We start from the raw sequence: 20,564 nt of genomic DNA on the forward strand, positions 1-20,564 counted from the left end.
TTTTAATAAATTTTATTGTTATATTCCCCATACAATTGCAGCCCCCCCATTCTGACCCCAATCCCTCCCCTCCCACCCCCCCCCCTAAAAGTGTCTCTGGTTCATAGTTTTTTGTTGATTTTGATTTTCACTTTCTTATAGTTATTCATTTTCCTGGTCCCTTATTTAAGTTTTCTAGATTCCTGCTATGAGTGAGACCATCCGGTATTTTTCTTTTTCTTTTTGGCTTATTTCGCTGAGCATGATCCCTTCCAGCGCCATCCATGTTGCTGCAAATTGCATGTGTTTATCTTTTTTGAATGCTGAGTAATATTCCATGGTATATATGTACCACATCTTCTTGATCCAGTCATCTATTTTTGGGCATTTGGGTTGTTTCCAAAGCTTAGCTATTGTAAACAGTGCTGCTATAAACATAGGGGTGCAGGTGTTCTTTGGAATTGATGTTTCTGTGTCCTTTGGGTAAATACCTAGGAGTGGAATTGCTGGATCATATGGAAGCTCTATGTTTAGTAGGTCCAGAAATCTCCATACAGATTTCCACAGTGGTTGGACCAGTTTGCACTCCCACCAACAATGCAGAAGAGTTCCTTTTTCTCCACACCCTCGCCAACATTTGTTGTTGCTAGTTTTTTTAATATGTGCCATTCTCACTGGTGTAAGATGGTATCTCATGGTAGTTTTGATTTGCATTTCCCTGATGACAAGTGATGTTGAACATTTTTTCATATGCCAAAGCAGGCACATTCTTGATGATTATGGAACAGAGTTCCTAGCACCACATATACTGGTTTGGCATCTTCTACAGAGTTCTGCTCATTAAGTGGGAGGCCCTCTCTGAAAAACGGCTTTCTGAGACCTTCAAGGCAATTGTTAAGGATACTTTTATAAGCATGATGTTCTTGCTTGCCCACAACTCTCATAAAATCCCATTCTTTTTTTTTTATAATTGTTGCTGTATTTTTTTTTTTTATTAAGTAATGCTATCATGTTACAGTCTATAGACCAAAAAAAGGCAAATTAACAGTCCTAATTACTGACCTTGTCTTGGGTGGTAACTGTTGGATAGTCTCCTATTATTTTCTTTTCCTTTTTTTTTTTTTTTTTAAAGATTTATTTATTTATTTATTTATTTATTTATACAAGCACTGGGTAGAGTCAGAAGCACGGGAGGATGAGAGAATTCATCAGAGCCAGAGTGGGGAGCAGAGCAGGCAGACTGACAAAGTACACTGCTGAGGGGAGCAGCGGGTGGCAGGAGAGGTCTGCATGCCATGTGGGACCCTCGCCCTGCGGTGGAACCCTCACCCGGCGGCCGGACCCTCACCCAGCAGCCGGGGAGCTTCTCAATCCAGCGCTCAACCGCTGTGCCACCGGGGAGGCCCCAGTCTCCTATTATTTTCTATTGAGAAGACGTTTAACCTCTTGCTAAACACCTGATTTAAATAAATTTGCTTAACGAAATTTTCAGTTTTCATAGTATTGGTAAGATGGTTATAGATTCCAGAGAAAAATGAGTGACCTGAATTTTGGGTAACAGATTTCATTTCCAAGGAGGCAATTCTGAAATCTACAATGATGATACTCTACATGTTGTACTCTTCATGGCAATCCCCTGAGTCTTTGAAACACTGCCTTCCTAAGAAGTCAAGAGTCACCATCGTTGTTGAATTAAATAATAATTAATGGATTATGTGCTCAGTTCATAATTTAGTTAACAATTCATATTTACAGTCTTTTTTTTTTCAGAGAAAGGAAAAAAGGCTTACCTAATAGTATATATGTCCTGAATATTCTTCTCTCCACCTTGTCCTTCCTTAAGAGCTTGCATTTGTAATAATTTCATAAGGGCTTTTATCAAGCCATGTGTATTCCTGTGAAGAAATGTAACAACATATTAAATGTCATAGAAATAAAGTGAATATTCTAATAAAGTGCTTAATCCTGCCCTTTTAAAATAAATGAACACTAGCCACACACACTGGGTAGTAGTCCCCCACAAAAAAACTGAGTTCATTCTATAACACAGACAAGAAGAAGCCTACAGAGGAGAAGCAGAGCCTAAGAATCAAACCACCACCCACTTGGGGGGGAAAAAAAAAAATCTATTGGGAAAAAAACAAACATTAGCCTACATAATTGCAGCCAGTGACCACATCAGTTGCCCATACATAATAATCAAGTCCTTCATTTATAAATATTAGCAGACCATTAATAATAACCTGACATATGAAATGATCAGCTACTCAAAAAGTGGGCTTGGGGACAAATCAGAGTAAATTACTCCCCTTCATGCCCATTTAAAACAAAGTCAACGGAAGTGGAGAACAGAACTTAAAAATTTTTTTTTTTATTCTCTATGAGAGGAAGTAAGATAATATAGATAAATAAAGAATAGCTTGCCCCTTTCATTTTTTCCTTATTATATTTTTTATTCGTAAAATGGAATTTTTTCCAGCTTTACTGAAGTACAATTGACAAATACACTTACAGCATATTTGAAGTATACATGGTAAATGTATACTCTGGGAAATGATTGCCACAAACAAGTTAACAAGCACCTTCATCACATATACTGTTAAATTTTTTTCATGAGAATGCTTACGATCTACTCTTAATTTTCAAGTATAAAATATAATATTGCTAATTATAGACACCAAGCTATATATTAGCTCCTTAGAACCTATTCATCTTATAACTAGAAGTTATCTCTTCCCATTTTCTCCACTCCACAATCCCTATGAGTTCAACTTTTTTCTTTTATAGATTCCACATATAAGAGATATATCCGGTATTTTATCTTTCTCTGAATTACTTCAATTAGCATTAGGTCCTTCAGGTTCATCAGTGTTGTCACAAATTAGTCAGATCTTTTTAAATAAGAGTCTCCCAGAAACAAAAAAGAAACCTTAGAAACAACAAAAAGGATTATTTTAAATGAAAAACTTAATTATTTTAATCATGATTGTCCATGTCAATTCCACTCCTAGGTATCAATCTGAAGAATACTAAAACACATATTCAAAGGGAAACAAGCATATGTTCTTTTTCTTTTAAAAATTATTTTAGAGGCCTCCTTGGTGGCACAAGGGGTTAAGACCCAACCTATAAAGCTATCCGCAGCCACTGCAACACAAGTTCAATCCCCGGCCAGGGAGCTACCCACATGGCGCGGCAGACCTCTTCTGTCTCACCCACTGCTCCCCTCAGCAGTGTATTTCAGTCATTCCCCCTGTTCTGTTCCCCACTCTGTCTCTGGTGAATCCTCGCACTCCCCATATCTCTGGCCTGTACCCCAGTTCTTATATGCATAAGTAAATAAATCTTAAAAAAATTTTTATTTTAATTTTTGGGGTTATAATTTGTTACTCTGTATGTGCACGTTTCACTCACTCTCCACCAGACCACCCATACCAGTACCCTCTATGTAACTCCCCCATTCTATTCCTCCCCTTCTCTGCCACCACCCCACTCTTGTTCCCTGCAGTAACCAAATTCTCTCAGTACTATTAACGATAGCCTAACTATGATAACAGCCTACATGTCCAAATACAGGTGAGTGGATGAGGGCGATACGGTATATATGCATAGTGTAATACTACTCAGCTATCAAAAATAATAACTCTTGACCTTTGTGGCAACATAGATAGAGCTGGAAGGGACTATGCTAAGTGCAATTAAGTCAGAAGGAGAAAGACAAATGCAGGATGGTGTTTAGGTCATGGGTATGGTGTGGTAATGACACCTGCATGGAAAGATCTTATATTTCTAAAAGACAAAGTTGTAAACCAATGTTACCTCAATTAAAACAAATAAACAAAAAACACCAAAAAAAAAAAAAAACAGGCAAAATACAGTAGGAATAAATCTTACATACTGACTACAAATTAAAGTAATATTTAAGAGAGGATCTGAGGGGAGTACTATGAAAAAGAACAAAAATTAAGAAAATCTGTAACTAAAATCCCAGATGATTTTAACAAAATTATTGAGGAGCATTTTCAAGGGAAAGAAAATAAAAAGATAATAGTCTGAGATACAATATTTATAACATATAACAAAGGGTTAATATCCATAAACCAGAGAAGGCAACAAAATAAGGCAAATTATATAATAGAAAAATGAGGATATGGATATGCAAATCACAGAAGAATAAGATTCATAACATCCAGTGTTGATGAGTGAATGGGGAAATAAGCACTTTATGCTGTGCATACACTGGTTATGGGGAATAATTTGGCAGTATCTATAAAAATTTTAAATGTACATCTCCTTTTTCCCACAAATTCCACTTTCAAGAATCCATCCTATAGAAATACCCAATAGAAAATACTGCAATGCATTTGTTATTTTTGAAAAATGGAAGAAAAGAAGCACATGTTTGTCAACAGGGAAATCATTAAAATATGATATATCCATATTAGAAAATACTCTGCAGCCATTAATGATAATACAAACAGATCTATGAAAGATATCCGAGACATCTGAAAAAAAGCAAATTTTAGAAAAATATATATATATGAATTGAATGTCTAATTTTAAAACAGTTGGAGTATATATGGCTATACTTTTTTGTGAGTCTAGAAAGAGGACTCTAATTTCACTGCAATTAGCCTGTCCCTGATTTCATACGCCTGGGTGTGATTCCAGATTACCCTAGCTTTTTCTGTCTAAGAACAAGACCAAGATTTGAAGGAAACTCCTACACACAATGTCAGTTCAAAGTTTTTCTAGCACCGTCACTTCCTAATTTTCACTTAGGCCCTTTCAGTGAACTTTTTTTAAAAGAAAGGAACAGATTCTGACAAAATGGAGTTATACCATTAAGTTTTCAAAGAATGCTATAGTTTTAACTGAGGAAGAAAATTTAAAATCGCAAAGTGAGGAAGGACTCTCTGAATACAAATGATTAAACCTGATCTCCTAGATAGATATCAGCAAAAATTTAAATAATGAAATGACAACAGTGTCTCTGATTTAGAACCTGTCTCCAGCCACAGTTCAGCAGAGACACAAAGACATATTGTTTGATTTGAAAAAGTAGATTTGTGAGAAACAGCTTTAGGAACTGAAATTAGCCCTTAGATAAGTAGGCTGTCTGTGTTTGAATTACACAGGTACACATTTCAAAGTCAAGGCTTAAGGTAGGGTAGAAAAGATCTGATTAGATATTACAACTAGATTCATAGTATAATTGTCCAGGAAACAGCATTACCAAAAAAAGGTATATCCTGCTAGGTATTTCCACAAAATAGATTTTGTGCCTTAAATTCAACATGCCCCAAATCAAACTCACACTTTCTCCACATACCTGATCTTCAAATGTTCCCATGTCAACCAGTTCAGCAAGTCATAAATCAAGGAGTCACCTGACATATCCCTTGTAGTCATCTTCATAATTAATCCAGATGAAATGCTTCACCCCCTAATTAACCATCTATTTCCCTTCACCTCTAGAACAAGCAACCATAACCCCTTATCTGAACTACAGCAAGAATCACCTCAACTCATCTCCCTGTATCCATTCTATCTGCCTCCCGGACACCCACCACTTTGAATGTTATCTTCATATTGTAGCCAGGGTGGCCCTTTTGAAATCATTGATACCCACTAGGTAAAACACTTCAATAGATTCCCTCTGCATTCAATAGATTCCTTCTGCATTCAAGATAAAGACCCAAATCTTCAAGACCAACTACCATTGCCCGTATAGTCTAATCCCTATGGATCGTCCCAGCTTCATCTCAAACCATCTCCCTTCACTCCTGGCATTCTTCAAGGCCTTCCTACTGGCTATCTTCCTCCAACCTCAAGGACTTAGCTCATTCTATTTCCTGTAACTGGAAAATTCTACCCTCTCCTCCTTGCCTAGATAAGTCCTATTCATTCGTCAGTCTCATCATAGTATTACTTCATCAGGAATGCCTTCCTTCATCTCCAAGATGAGAAAAAACCCATATTAAAGGCAATCCCAGAACAATATACTTAGTCTGCAAGTAGTTTAATATATAAATGTGCAATTAAGTGATTATGGCAACAACTCCTCTAAAACAAAATCATCACAGGTACAGCAACTATGCCTGTTTGGTTATCACAGCACCCTACACAGGTATAAAGAGATACTTACTAAGTATATAAAATTAACAGATGGGTAGAAGGATGAAAGACACCTTAAATATTACCTTGCTTGGCCAAAGAGGTGATCTCTAAAGGTAATTTCAATGTGCATATGATTTTACATATGCACACAAATTATATTAACTGATAGCTTAGTTGCTAAAATTCATTTAGTTTTATTACTGAAAAAAATCAATACAAGTGGCATCACTGATTGTAGTTATAAAAGGTCTTTCATTGGAGAAAAACACAGTTAGCAAATGAAAGCATCGAAAATACTGAGAAGGTACAATTAGATAACATCACCTTTTACAATATGAAGCAATGAAATAACCCTGTTGGGAGGAAGGGAGGCAGGTGCTCTTTGTTGGAGTTCTTTTTTAAAATACATTTTAATCCAAATGCTTACAACATTAAAACCTACTTAAGACTCCTGACAGAATTAAGTAAAAGATTAATACTCAGCATGGTAAACAGACTTAACCACTGTGTTGAAGACTGCCTACCATGCAGCCAAAGTCACCACACTGCAAATTATCTCCTTAGAAGAGTCTGACTGTTAGATGGTTCTTGTGACTTAAGATCTGAGGGGCTGCAAGAAGTCCTTTCTGGAAATGCTACTTTCTTTCACTCCCACCTTAATTCATTTGTTATATATGAAGAGTGTTAGGATTTTTGAAACTTTACATCTCTCTCTTTCTCTCTCTCTCTAGATGCTTCTAAAGAATAGGTCTAAAACACAGCTTTAAAAACAGAAGAGGGCCTCCCTGGTGGCACAAGAGGTTAAGACGCAGCCTATGAAGCTATCTGCAGCCCTGGCAGCACGAGTTTGATCCCCAGCCAGGGAGCTACCCACATGGTTCAGTAGACCTCTCCTGACTCGCTCGCTGCTCCCCTCAGTCATGTATTTCAGTCAGTCTGTCTGTTCTGCTCCCCACTCTGTCTCTGGTGAATCCTCTCACCCCTCACACCTCTCACCTGTACCCCAGATCTTGTATGAATAAATAAAAATAGAAGAAAGATAACACAGACTCAAAAAATGATTTCTTAAAAAATGATTTTCTAAAATACATCAAGAAATCTAGGGAACCACCATCTTCCAGTAAGTTGCTAAAATGACCAACATAAAGGGAAAGAGAAGACCCTACTACGTGTTCTCTAGGCCTTTTCGAAAACAAGTTGTTTCTGTGGCTGCATACATGCGATTCTACAAGAAAGGTGATGTTGTAGACATCAAAAGTATAGGCACTGTTTAAGAAGGAATGCTCCCAAATGTTACCATGGCAAAACTGGAAGAATCTATAATGCTACTGGAGCATGTAGTTGACATTGTTGTAAAAACACAAGGACAAAATTCTGGCCAAGATGGTGCACGGGTGACTTGGTGGTAGGAATTTTACAGGGACTACACCTGAGAGAAGAAAGCAAACACTGCACAAAAATGAAGAATGATGTAAAACATAATAAATTTTTAAAAATGGTTTTTTTTAAAAGATCTATTTTTTTAAAGATTTATTTATTTATACAAGCACTGGGGTACAACCAGAGGCGCAGGAGGGTGAGAGAATTCACCAGAGACAGAGCAGAGAGCAGAACAGGCAGACAACCAAAATACACTGCTGAGGTGAGCAGCGGGCAAGACAGGAGAGGTCTGCCATGCCATGTGGGTAGCTCCCTGGCCAGCCAGGAATCGAACCTGTGCTGCAGAGGCTGCGGACAGCTTCATAGCATGCTGCTCAACCTGCTGCGCCACTGGGGAGGCCCCTAAAAGTGGTTCTCTTAATCAAGTAGAAGTGTGTTCACTCTCCAAAAATGTTTAAAGCAAAAAAAAAAAAAAGAGAACTAATTGGTGAAAACTGATGCTTAAATAAAACTGACTCATTATTTTGAAGTTTAGCCAATGAAGAGAATAATCAAATACATGTACTATTTTTCCAGCACAAACTACTACTGGGTAACCAAATGGTAGATGTCCAGAAGGTTCTCTTTATGGCAGTATTTCAGATAATAAGAGAAGAAAACTGAGGGATTTAGAATGCCACCATGGTGAACCTCCTAATGAATTAATGAGTCCAGTCATTCAATAGCTAACATCACCAAAAAAGAAAACAATCAGATCTCATGTCCCTGCTGAGGGAAAAACACATTATCACCTATAGAGAAATCTTTCCTCTCCCTACCCCAACCATCAAATCTCATCAAATCTCTAAAGCAAACTCTCAACTTTCAATTTACAGGAAATATAGAGAAATAAGATAAAATACACCATGGGGATGCAATTAGCAAAATCTACACTGTAGGAATCACTGCAAATAAGCAGGTTTCTTCAATAAATTGTTAAGAGAAACAGAGATGGACAGATTTAGGAGGAAGACCCTGTAGATTAAATGAGCATAAAAGACATTCATTCTTGTTTGGATGGTCATTCAAACTGTAAAAATAAATTGAGATCATTAGAAATGTGAATACTACTGAACATTTGAAAAACTAAACATACACATATCCAGCTGTAATAAAGACATTATAGTTATGTTTTAAAAAAAGAGGTATGTAACTCAATAGTTACAGAAGAAATTGTACAATGTCTGAGATCTACTTCAAAAGAATAGAGGCAGGATGGAAGTGAATTGCATTCTGGAAGAAGGACTGGCTACAGCTGATGGTTATTGGGATTGAGTGAGAGGAACATGGAGGCTCATAATACTATTCCACTTACTTCTAAAAGTCTCCATTAAAAGTTTTTAAAAGATCAAAAAAAAAGTTTTTAAAAATCATAGAAGAGTTCCTCTTTGTAACACCTGTTCTTTTCCAGAATTTTCCTGCTTGTGTGCATGTGTGTTTCACTCCAAGATGATCTTTGAAATAGCTTTATAAGTTCACTCAAAAAAAATTAACATTGAAATACATTTATATATTAATTTGGCAAAAGATGCAAGTTGAAATGCCCTGAAAGATTTTATTTTGCCCTGAATTTGATTTCATAGTTCCATTTCTACTTACATATTCACAAGTAAAATTGACCTACATTAATTTTTTGTTGTATCTGTTCAATGTTTAAGATAATGGTATGAAAATTGAATAAATTTCAAAACTAAATGAAAAAATATAAAGGTAAAAGATAGACAACAGGAGGAGAAATAACATTTTATGAGTCTTAATGTTATTTTCTCCAAAGTTAGATATCCATCAAAACAAAGTTCACTGACAAAGCTACTTGTCCATTTTTTAGTGCACTATTATTAAAAATAATACATTTCTACTATGCCTCAGAGTTTATGAAGGTCTTTCCAGATATTTCTAGTAATAAGCTCTTAAATGGAGTAACACCTCTGAAATACCTTATGTTGTCACTTAGATTTTATATCAACACCTGATAAAAAAAAAAGGGACTTCCAAAAAAGAAACTCTCCTACACTGTTGGTGGGAATATAAACTAGTCCAACCGCTATGGAAAGCTGTGTATATATTCCTCAACCTGCTAAAAATGGATCTTCCATATGATCCAGCAATTCCACGACTAAGTATCTACCCAAAGTACACAAAACATTAATTCAAAAGGACACCTGCACCCCTATGTTTATAGCAGCACTATTTACAATAGGTAAGCTATGGAAACAACACAAATGCCCAAAAATAGATGACTGGATCAAGAAGATGTGGTATATATACACAATGGAATATTACTCAGCAATCAAAAAAGATAAACTCATGGCATTCACAGCAACATGGATGGAGCTGGAAGGGATCATGCTCAGTGAAATAAGCGAGAAAGAAAAAGAAAAATACCTGATGGTCTCATTTATAGGAGGAATATAGAGGATCCAAATAAGGGATGGGGGCGGGGAGTAATTACAATAAAGTGAAAATCAAAATCAACAAGAAACTATAAACTAGGGACATTCTGCAGGGGGGGAGAAGGGTAAAAACAGAGATGGGAAGAGCACAAGGGACTATGGTGATGGTACACGGGTGAATTGGCGGTGGGAATTTCACAGGGACTATAACCGAGATGAGAAAGTACACATTGTACAAAATGAAGAACGATGTAAAAAATAAAATAAAATAAAATATATAATTTAAAAAGACATTAACCTGAAAAAAATAAAGGCATTGTTTTCATCAATTATACATCACTAGAGATAATAAATTTAAGCCCAAGGTCTAAGCAAAAATAGTAAAAGAAATGAAAAGTGACTTCTATAGCTCCTCTATACTCACATATGTGAAATAAGTACATGTAAGTCAAAAAGGCTTAATGCCAACAAAGTAAACAGATTCAAAAAACTGAGAACTAGGAAAATTATTCTAATCTTCCCATTTCATATATGAATAATGATCTCTTCACTCTTCAATTCTACTCTAATACTCAACATGTCTGAAGCTCAGTTTCTATTCAGTCACATAGTGACAATTTTATCTTATGTCAAAGCTGCTCTGAGGATTAAGTGAGCAATTTAAACTATATTTCTAAGCAAAAAAAAAAAAAAAATTAAAATTAAATAAATTTCTAAGCACAAATCTAGACATATAGATTGTATTGAAAAGGTAGTTTTCGGCCTCCCCGGTGGCGCAGCGGTTGAGCGCTGGGTTGCGAAGCTGCCCGCAGCCTCAGCGGCACCGGTTCAATCCCCGGCTGCTCCCCGGCCACCGGAGGAGGGTCCCACATGGCGCGCAGACCTCTCCTGCCACCCGCTGCTCCCCTCAGCAGTGTACTTCGGTCCTTCTGCCTGTTCTGCTCCCCACTCTGGCTCTGGTGAATTCTCTCACCCTCCTGCGCTTCTGACTGTACCCAGTGCATGTATAAACAAAACAAACAAACAAATAAATAAATAAATAAACATGCCTCTATTAAAAAAAAAAAAAAAAAAGGTAGTTTTCTTCCTTTATCTATCTCTTCTCCTGGTAATCAAAACAGTTATTATTATTGTTGTTGCTCAGAGATGATTACAGTTTCAAAAAAGTATTCCAAGAGGAGGAGAACTATCTGCCATTAGGAAAACCATGATGTTATCTATACCTAAGTCATTATTTGGAAATAAGGACTTTGCAGATAAAATTAAGGCAAGCATCTCAAGATGAGATAACCCAAGGATTGGTGTCCTTTAAAAGAAAGGGGAGGGAGATTCGAGACACAAAGAGGGAGAAATTAGAGTTACACAGCCACAAGCCATGGAATCCCAAGGGTTGACAGCAGTCACCAGAAGCTAGGAACAAGGGATGGAACAGATTCCCCCAGAAGGAAGCAATCCTGCTGACAACTTGGCTTTAGAATTCTGGCCTCCAGAATTAGGAAGACTATATTTCTATTGCTTTAAATCACTAAGCTATGGTAATGTGTTAGAGCAGCCCTAGGTAACTAATACACAGTCCCTGGAAGAGCTGACTGGTCCAAGAATGAACATCTCACACATATGCTGGTCCTACCCTTGGAGATCTGTAATTGTCAACAAGAAATTCCAACCTCAGCCTGGCTATCTCAAACATAAGTGATGTTAACCCAGGAGTAGGCAGAGCCCTGCAGACTAGGAAGTATAGAAGTCGATTTGCAGCAAGAGAGAATGAAAGACACAGTCAGTATCTAATTTGTTTCTGGAGCCCACATCCCTATCCTTGGGTACTATGGGGCATTCCTTTATCAAAAAAATTAATAAACACCCTTTTGTGCTCAAATGAGTTCAAGTGGGTTGCTGTAATTTATAGCCCAAAGTATTCTAACCAGGAACTTGCTGCCAAAAGCCCTTCAGTAAAGATCAGCTGTTACAAGTCCTACCTTGGGTGAGGGCCAGGAAAAGCTGAAATTGACTCAAGAGCCCTCTGAGAGCAAAGGAAACTTCAGGCCTGTGCCACAACCATGGTGCCACAACAATGCAAAAAGGAATCTCAATTTCCCCGGGAGTAAGAGCCAAGACCCAGATCTCTCAGGAGAGGGATCGTGGGTCATAATGATGTTGAATATGCCAAATATATATAAAACAGAAAAGAAAAAAAATTGGTTAAGCTTTACAAACTATACTAAATAAAATCACCCATGGGAAAAAAAAATCACTTTTTAGAAGGTAAATATAGCACTATTACTATTGTGCCTCTGAATAACATATAGCAGTTTCCCTTGGTTTAGGGTTTATTTTATTATAAATAATAATAATATTTTATTATTTATGCTCAGTTTCCTTTGGAAAAGACTACAAATAATGTTTCATTATTTACTTTCAAATTATTCCAAATATGAGGCACAAGGAAGTACCTGTATTAATTTTTGTGACCAGGAATGAGAATAATAAGAGTATGGGATGAATATATAATGACGCGACTATCCCAGAGGAGGCAGTCCTGGATACCATGGGGTGAGTGCTAGAAAGGTGATCAAGTTCCTTTTGACCTGGAGAGAATAAAAACAGTCAGTCTTAAGCAGTATAAATCACCAGCAAATAAGAGCATGACAAAAACTAGATTCATGATCAAATCACTTTTCTCAAAACATGGTATGAGAAAAGAGACACAAAAAGAGTCAGGAAGAGAGGAAGATGAAGGAAAAACAGTTCTGGGGGAACCTGTTTTTGAATAATGACAAAAATAATGCTTCTTTTAAAAAAAATTTAAGAAATGTAAAGTCACTGAGATTTTTCCTGGGAAAGTTCTATATACTCATTTGTCTTCTACGTACCAGGAAACAGTCTGATTTCTTCTGAAGCATTTTTATATTATAAAAATATGTGTTCAATAGTCACTTTTCCGAAATCACCTAGAAACATCTTAGCATAAACACATGACTATTACAATGGAAAATTTTGTGACAAACAAACCATTCAACCAGATCAACTAACTTAAAAAGAAATAGGGCAGAATGTCCTAGACAAGAAAAGTGGCTGGAATCACTTTTCTGATTATGAGCTGCAAGTTGAGATTCTGGGATTTTAAAGAAAGAAAAAAAGGATGGAAAAAGAGAAAAGGACAACATCTGGAAACAGGCACAATTACTTAAAGGAATATTTAGAAGACAAGATGCAGAAACAGACACGGACTTGTAATTCTGTCACTCTCAGATAACAGTTAAATGAGCAATGATACTAATGTAGCTATAAACCCTGGGGAAAAAAAAAACACCTCAAATTCATGAAAAATACTGGCACCCCAGCTGTAGATGAAAGCTTGTTAACACTGTCTTCCTTTTAAACCTTGGGGGAAACCTCATAAAGGCATCTTTCCTTAGTTCTTCTTCTGCCAAATAAAATAAAGAGAAAGAAGCTAAATTGTAGGGGAAAACTTCAATAATATAAGCTATGAATACAGTGTCTCCTCAGTCGCTAGCCATTCCCTACATGATAACAAAGCAATTAAGTTTCCCAAGGAAAAGGGTCATCAATAAAAGACAAGACCTGAGAGACAAGAATTTTCTCATTAAGTTACCCTAAATCTTAACTCCAAATAGTTCTCAGAATCATTTTTAGCCAAATTGGACTTTCATCAATCCATGATCAAAGACTCACTGAATCCAACAGCTTTAGTAGGACCCAGCATTTTTAATAATCCCTTGCAAGATTTCATTATAAAGCAGATTTTCGAAATCCCAGGAAAAAAACACACTTTAATCTCTTAAACCTTCACACACTTTATTTTCCCCCAAATACACAAATTGCAGGTCCCTTCTCTGACTAGAAGCACAAAAAGCACATAAATCAAACGCTAGCCTGGTTTATCTAGGGCATAACCTTCCTACCAAACATATTTTTAAAAGAAGGGGGGCTGGGGAAGCAGTTGAACAGAAATTACAGGCTGTCATGACATCTCAATATCAAAAACTGAATACCTGGTTCCACAGGAGAGTATGGTTTTTATTCGCAATCCCGTTACTAAGCAACTGTAACAATGGCTGCAAGAGCTTTCTAGAAGCTAGTGGAGTTAAGAGAGGGAAATCTAAGGAAAGAAAAACTGGGAACTTCTTGTTTTGGGGATCTGTATTTCAGGATAAATTTCATGTAAAAACAAACAAGTAAAACCAAAAATCTACAATTAAAACAAGCAATTCCTTAAAGGACAAAAAAAAAAAAAAAGTACATGCTACTATGTATCCTTCACTTTAATTTCAGTTTTGGTAATTTCAAAATTCACATTTAACTGGTGATAATGATTTCCTTACTGTGTTTCCTTTGTGGTACCCTTCTTTCCTTCACCCTCCCTAGGGAATGTGTTTTTTTTTTTATTTTTTATTTCCTTACTGATTAAAAGAACATTTTAAACCTCTTAAATCCATTTCTTTGTTTACAGAAGCCATAAAAACTAGTTTACAATTGTTTCATGTTGCCTCAGCTTTGAACCAAGAACACTCTTGGACATCAAACTATTCCTTTGAAGAGAACAGTGCCTCTAACAGGGCCAGACACTTTCCCAGCCACTCCCTGAAGTTTAGCCGACCAGAGTTTTGCAAATGTCAAGCCTTTTTCAAAGTTAGACTACACAATGGAGCAGGCTGTAGACCAATGTTTCTCAAATGGTTGGCTGGATTTGGGGAAGTAAGGAGGCATATATTTTTCAAAAGAATTTTATAGGCTAGACCTTCAAAGAGCCATGAAGCAAGTTATAGGATTAGAAGAGATGACCTCACCTACTTTTCCTTCCATCTTTCCTTGCAGCTTTCAATGCTTGCAATGTTGAGAAAGCTCTGGAAGCTATATTCTCTAAATATCTATTCCAAAGTAGGCTACTTCCCACTACTGATTCCACACCCCTTTCCCCCTCAGTTCCTGAAGGATGCCAGCTCAATGGACAAAATTAAAAGATGAAAGTTTTAGAATTATTTTTCTATTAATAAATCAAAGTTGACCAACCAATGAGTGGCTCTTTCCCCAAGATACCTCTAGATTCTGATAAACTTCTATTTTAAAAAGAGAAATGCAGAAACAAGGAGAAATATCAGTGCTAGAAACTAAGACTCAAAATGTCCCAGCCAAGACAAAGGAGAAATGACAGTCATTCCTACTTTTAGATCCCAAAGATAAAGATGATTTTCCATCTCAAAAAATTCCCTCAGCTGTATTTGACAGAAGAGTCTGTTTGGGTCTCCTGTTTCTAATTAAGTTTAATTTAATTTCTGAAATTTGATTCTCATTTTACTTTTTTTTTAAGATATAAACAATGCAAACTAGAGTATTTGCAATCACTACAAACCACAATACTCTGCTACTTGAAATAAAGTAAACAAAGAAAATTCTGTTTTCTGACACACAAATAATTATTACCTCAACTGGCAATAATAAAGAAAACTTAACACTTACATAACACATTTCATGATCAAATTAAAATGAAACTGGTTAGCTTCAAGGTCACTCTATCCATTTCACCCTGTGGCTAACAACTTAAGCATCCCCCTCAGATAAGAAACATTTTTAAAAATTTTTCCAGAATCCTTCAATTTATGAAATTCCTGTATTTGCTTACTATAAAATTAACATAAAATAAAAAATTTTCTTACTATAAGAGCTGTATCTTGGTCATATTTCCAAAGAACCTAAAAAACTAATGTGTAAAATTACTCATTGAAGCAGTTGGTAATTACAAATAATGAGAAAAACAGCAAGCTGATAGATTATCAGACATTCATACAACAGAATATTAGGCAGCTGGCAAAAGATCAGAAAGCACTTCGTGCATGTTATGGAATGATCTCCAAGATACATTTTTTTCCACTAAAAAATGCAAGATACAGTATACTACACATAGTAAGTTACTAATTCTGTTTTCTTTTTTAAAAATAAAATATATAGTCACATAAACGTTGGGTTGTATGTACATACAACAACTTGAAAAGGATAGTAAGACCTGGTAAGAGTTTTACCTCTGAGAAGAAAAACTAAGAGGGGTAGAACAGGGACTCTGCCTCATAGACATTTTTAAATTCTTACCATGTGAATATATTGCCTATTCAGAAAATACAAACAGTCTATGATTACTGGCCAATGTAATATATACAAATGACATACTGATTCACTATCGGAAACAATACATACTTTCATATAATCAGCAAAAAATTATACTTTTCAGTTTTCAATAGTGATGGACATGTACTGATGTGTTAGTGATATACCACAGCAACCTAATTTTCTAACCTGATGTTCTAGTACTAAAGATGTAATATAACCTGCTTTAATTATTCTTTGCCCTTCTTACTGACACTCCTACTTTTTAATGTAAAGAGTACAACCATGCAATACAAGTATATTTCATGTTTGTAAGTTTTAAGGCATTTGAAGACTATTTAGTGGGAACAAATATTTGCAGAATTTTATAAAAGGGTAAGACAAAATCTAGAAGGCATGCTTGAAGTCAGCCAATAAGTTCCAAAAAGAGTTAAAGAGAGCAGAGAGTTAAAATTTAATTCCTCAAAACTACTTACTTAATGTGTATACAATAGGATCCTTCTAAATGCATTTGTTTGTGTGTGTGCACCAAAACAGAGACAGAAAATGAAGTTTTTTTTTTTTTTTTAATTTTTTTTTTTTTAATAGAGGCATGTTTTATTTATTTATTTGTTTGTTTGTTTGTTTTGTTTATACATGCACTGGGTACAGTCAGAAGCGCGGGAGGGTGAGAGAATTCACCAGAGCCAGAGCGGGGAGCAGAGCAGGCAGAAGGACAGAAGTACACTGCTGAGGGGAGCAGCGGGCGGCAGGAGAGGTCTGCGCGCCATGTGGGACCCTCCTCTGGTGGCCGGGGAGCAGCCGGGGATCAAACCGGCGCTGCAGAGGCCGCGGGCAGCTTCGCAACCCAGCGCTCAACCACTGCGCCACCGGGGAGGCCCAGAAAATGAAGTTTTTAACTATGATCAAGTCCTTACTTTGAAACATCTGGCCATTTGCTAACTGTCCATGAGTGTGGTAAATATAAAAATATAGGTTAAAAAAAAGTATTCTGAAAGACCAAGTAGCCCAGCTGAGAACAGGGAAGTGTCTAGGCCTTGAAGGATGAAGAAGTTTATATAGTCCACAGATTGATATTTACAGCTGAACTCCATCTCCACTGAAGGCAGAAAAATAAATATTCAGCTCCAGTGATGCTACAGGCTAGGCGAGTAAAAAAATATTAGGAGGGGGCCTCCCTGGTGGCGCAGCGGTTGAGCGCTGGGTTGCGAAGCTGCCCGCTGCCTCTGCAGCGCCGGTTCGATCCCCGGCTGCTCCCCGGCCACCGGAGGAGGGTCCCACATGGTGCGCAGACCTCTCCTGCCGCCCGCTGCTCCCCTCAGCAGTGTACTTCGGTCCTTCTGCCTGCTCTGCTCCCCGCTCTGGCTCTGGTGAATCCTCTCACCCTCCCGCGCTTCTGACTGTACCCAGTGCATGTATAAACAAACAAACAAACAAATAAATAAATAAAACATGCCTCTATAAAAAAAAAAAAAAAATATTAGGAGGACGAGTAACTTCCTTGTGAAGGAGAACAGAGTTGGGTAAGATCTGGGAGAAGGGGGCAGAAGCCCAAATGATTGAAAGTAGGCAAAGCTGAGGGTTTATAGAGAGAGACCATTTCTTGAAACAGAGAGTGGCTTTTCCTTTTCTAGGGGTATTTTACAAGAGATGCTCACTTCCACAGGATGGTTCAAAATGATCCTTTTTGACCATCTTAGAATGGAGGGTTTCCCTTTTATGCACTGTGATGCCAGTCTGTAAATTGAATAAGTAAGGTCATACCAAACAAATTCAAAGAACAAAATGTTATTTTGAATAATTGAGGGTAAATGTATCTAAATCACAAATTACTTGAAAGGAAATTAGTATTCATATTTTCTAATATACATACCAATGTCAAAGGCTGACCATGTATTGCCACTACAGTGTATTAAACTTTACTACTGTCAAAGAGGTATTGCTTATGGGCAACCTTCCTTCTTAAAGTGTCTGGAATTTGCACTGTATTGTACATTATAAACTACTTAGCTATTTTCTTCATAAAAAGAGACTAATGACAAATTTAAGCAGAACCTTAAAACTTCAGTACAACAAAATGACCAAAAAAATTCCAAAACTGCGGAGTTTAAATTAGGACACTCTCACCACAATAGACAGAAATCTGGCTAGAATATTGACAATTTTGATGGGTAAAAACTTATTCACTTCCTGCCCTTTATTTCATCTATTGTCCCCACAATAGACAAATACATCAAGTACATTTTTTTTTTTAAAGATTTATTTTTATTTATTTATACAAGCACCGGGTACAGTCAGAAGCGCAGGAGGGTGAGAGAATTCACCAGAGCCAGAGCGGGGAGCAGAGCAGGCAGAAGGACCGAAGTACACTGCTGAGGGGAGCAGCGGGCGGCAGGAGAGGTCTGCGCGCCATATGGGGCCCTCCTCCGGTGGCCGGGGAGCAGCCGGGGATCGAACCGGTGCTATGGAGGCTGCGAGCAGCTTCGCAAACCAGCACTCAACCACTGCGCCACCGGGGAGGCCCACATCAAGTACATTTTAAGGGGAAAAAGAAACCAATTGGTTAGTAGGATGTTTACCCTTAATGGCAAGTTAGTGAATTTTTTCCTAAACAATTTAAACTGTTAACTGATGAAACATACAGCAAAGAGTACCTGGTGGATGGAATCAGGTTGAGTATCCCATTGAGAACGTAGCTGAACTCCGCATGATCCTGGGCCACAAGAGCCACCAGACCCTCACAGCAGGCTATTCGAACCACTATGTTATCACTGCAACACTTCTCCCAGAGCAAGTTCAAAGCAGGAGTCTGAAATCAAACCAGTGATTGAAAGACACATACACACCATCAGCCATTCATCAAAATTTAATTTGTTCACAATAGGTTATCTTTCCTTTTCAAAGATGATTTTGTTATTACTCCATTTGAGAATAAAGTAAAATTCTTGGCTATGTTGTGACATAGCAACTCCCATGAAGTATTTTATGAGACAAAGGTTGCAGACAAAGGTCTGATCTGAGTTCAAGCAACACAACAAAACTACCTGAGGATCTAGACAAAGTCTCTGCTGTAGCATAGTGGCGCTAACCAAGTCATTTAAGCAGATACTAGCAATATCAGCCTATTTGTCTAAGTTGAACTCCATGTCATATACCTGTACTTTAAGCCCTAAATGACAATAACATGTCCAGAAAACATTCCTGCTCTACCCTTAATGCCTATCATCAACATCCACCACACCACAGCCCACAACATCCCTGTCACAATTTGTTGAAATCTAACGTGGGTCCTGAGGGAAGAGAGAGAAGTAGGGCAGGCTATCAGCACGCTGTTGGTTCCATGGCTACCAACAAAAGTCTAGAAAAATTGTTTTTCCCAAGAGAGATTGTGACACCACCCCCACCCATTGTGAAGCTGTCATCCTGCATAGGAAAGCACTGGAAGCGCACATGAATAAATGTGATTTACTTTAAAAAGTCCTACTAAAGCAGAGGTTATAGCTTTCATAACTTCTCGCAGGAACCCTTAACACCCCAAAAACAGTTCACTACTAATGACAAACCTATATTTGAGTGTGCTGTGGGTTAAGTCCATTTAGATTTGTTCATGGTTTGAGGGCTGTTTCAGTTTTTCTGCCTTGTTTTAAGAATATACAATGAAGCTATTTTTCCTTCTTCCTGACACAATTTTTATGGGAAATATATAATTTGGAGGAAAAAAACCCTGAGATCTCCAGCTCCTACAGAATAACCAGAAGAATAAAATCATCATACCATGCTTTTTTCCCCACTGTAGCTGGCCCTGAGAGCCTTTTCAATCTTAGGATCCCACTATAACAAAACAATACAGTTAACAGTCTCTGCAGGAAGGAAATACTTATAGTCCATTTTTCCTTTAATTCAGAAGGAAATTATATTCACCTGCATGGACAATACTAAAGGGTTCTAAATCTCATTACTCCATTCATTCATTACTAAAGCCAGAAAAACAAAGTAAATGTACAAACTGTTGGCTCAGGTAATACTGAGTCCTCATGGAAGTAAGTATTGGTTTATAAATAGAAGAGGAAACATTTAGTTACAGGGATTTGACATTCAATAAATCCTGGCAGTTTAAGTAAAACCTCTAGATCTGCTCACAGTGTGTAACATGATTATAGGCAGGATTAAGATCAGGGTTCTCAGAAAACCTAATTTATATGACTACATACAAACACCAGATAAATGCCGATTAGCAAAGTCTGCCCCTACATTTACTTCAACATGTCAGCAGAAGCTGTAAAGAAATGTGACTTGTAGCAGCTAATCAAAAAGAATGTGAGAGAAAGAAAATCAATTTATTATTTCTCTTGTGAGGAAAAAAAATCTTGTTTCCATCAACTACGTTCTCCATAGAGTTTACCTTAGAGCACTTAGTTAAACAGAGTTTCCTATCCAGCATGCCAAAATACACACTAGACGATCAAAACCTAAGTTGTGTATGTCTCAGTAAGCTGGCAATGCTTCAGTTCTTAGCATTCACCTGCCCTATGC

The 20,564-nt window shown here is 37.2% G+C and overlaps 1 protein-coding gene across 3 annotated transcripts in view; it reads right to left on the reverse strand.

The window, feature by feature from the left end:
• Positions 1–20,564, reverse strand: part of FOCAD (focadhesin) — a 268,670-nt gene that overhangs the window by 217,069 nt on the left and 31,037 nt on the right. For 2 of the 3 annotated variants that reach the window (XM_037495054.2, XM_037495055.2), the window contains exons 4-5: positions 18,686–18,840; positions 1,770–1,874 (exon numbers count right to left, since the gene is read on the reverse strand). In XM_037495054.2, the coding sequence (XP_037350951.1) occupies positions 1,770–1,874; positions 18,686–18,840 (260 nt within the window). Of the gene's footprint in view, positions 1–1,769; positions 1,875–13,924; positions 14,010–18,685; positions 18,841–20,564 lie in introns of those variants that run through there. The other variant, XM_037495056.2, reaches the window with a different exon arrangement.

Source organism: Talpa occidentalis, unplaced genomic scaffold (assembly GCF_014898055.3).
Source record: "Talpa occidentalis isolate TD23 unplaced genomic scaffold, MPIMG_talOcc4v2.1 talOcc4.7, whole genome shotgun sequence".
In the NCBI taxonomy this organism is placed as follows: Eukaryota; Metazoa; Chordata; class Mammalia; order Eulipotyphla; family Talpidae; genus Talpa; species Talpa occidentalis.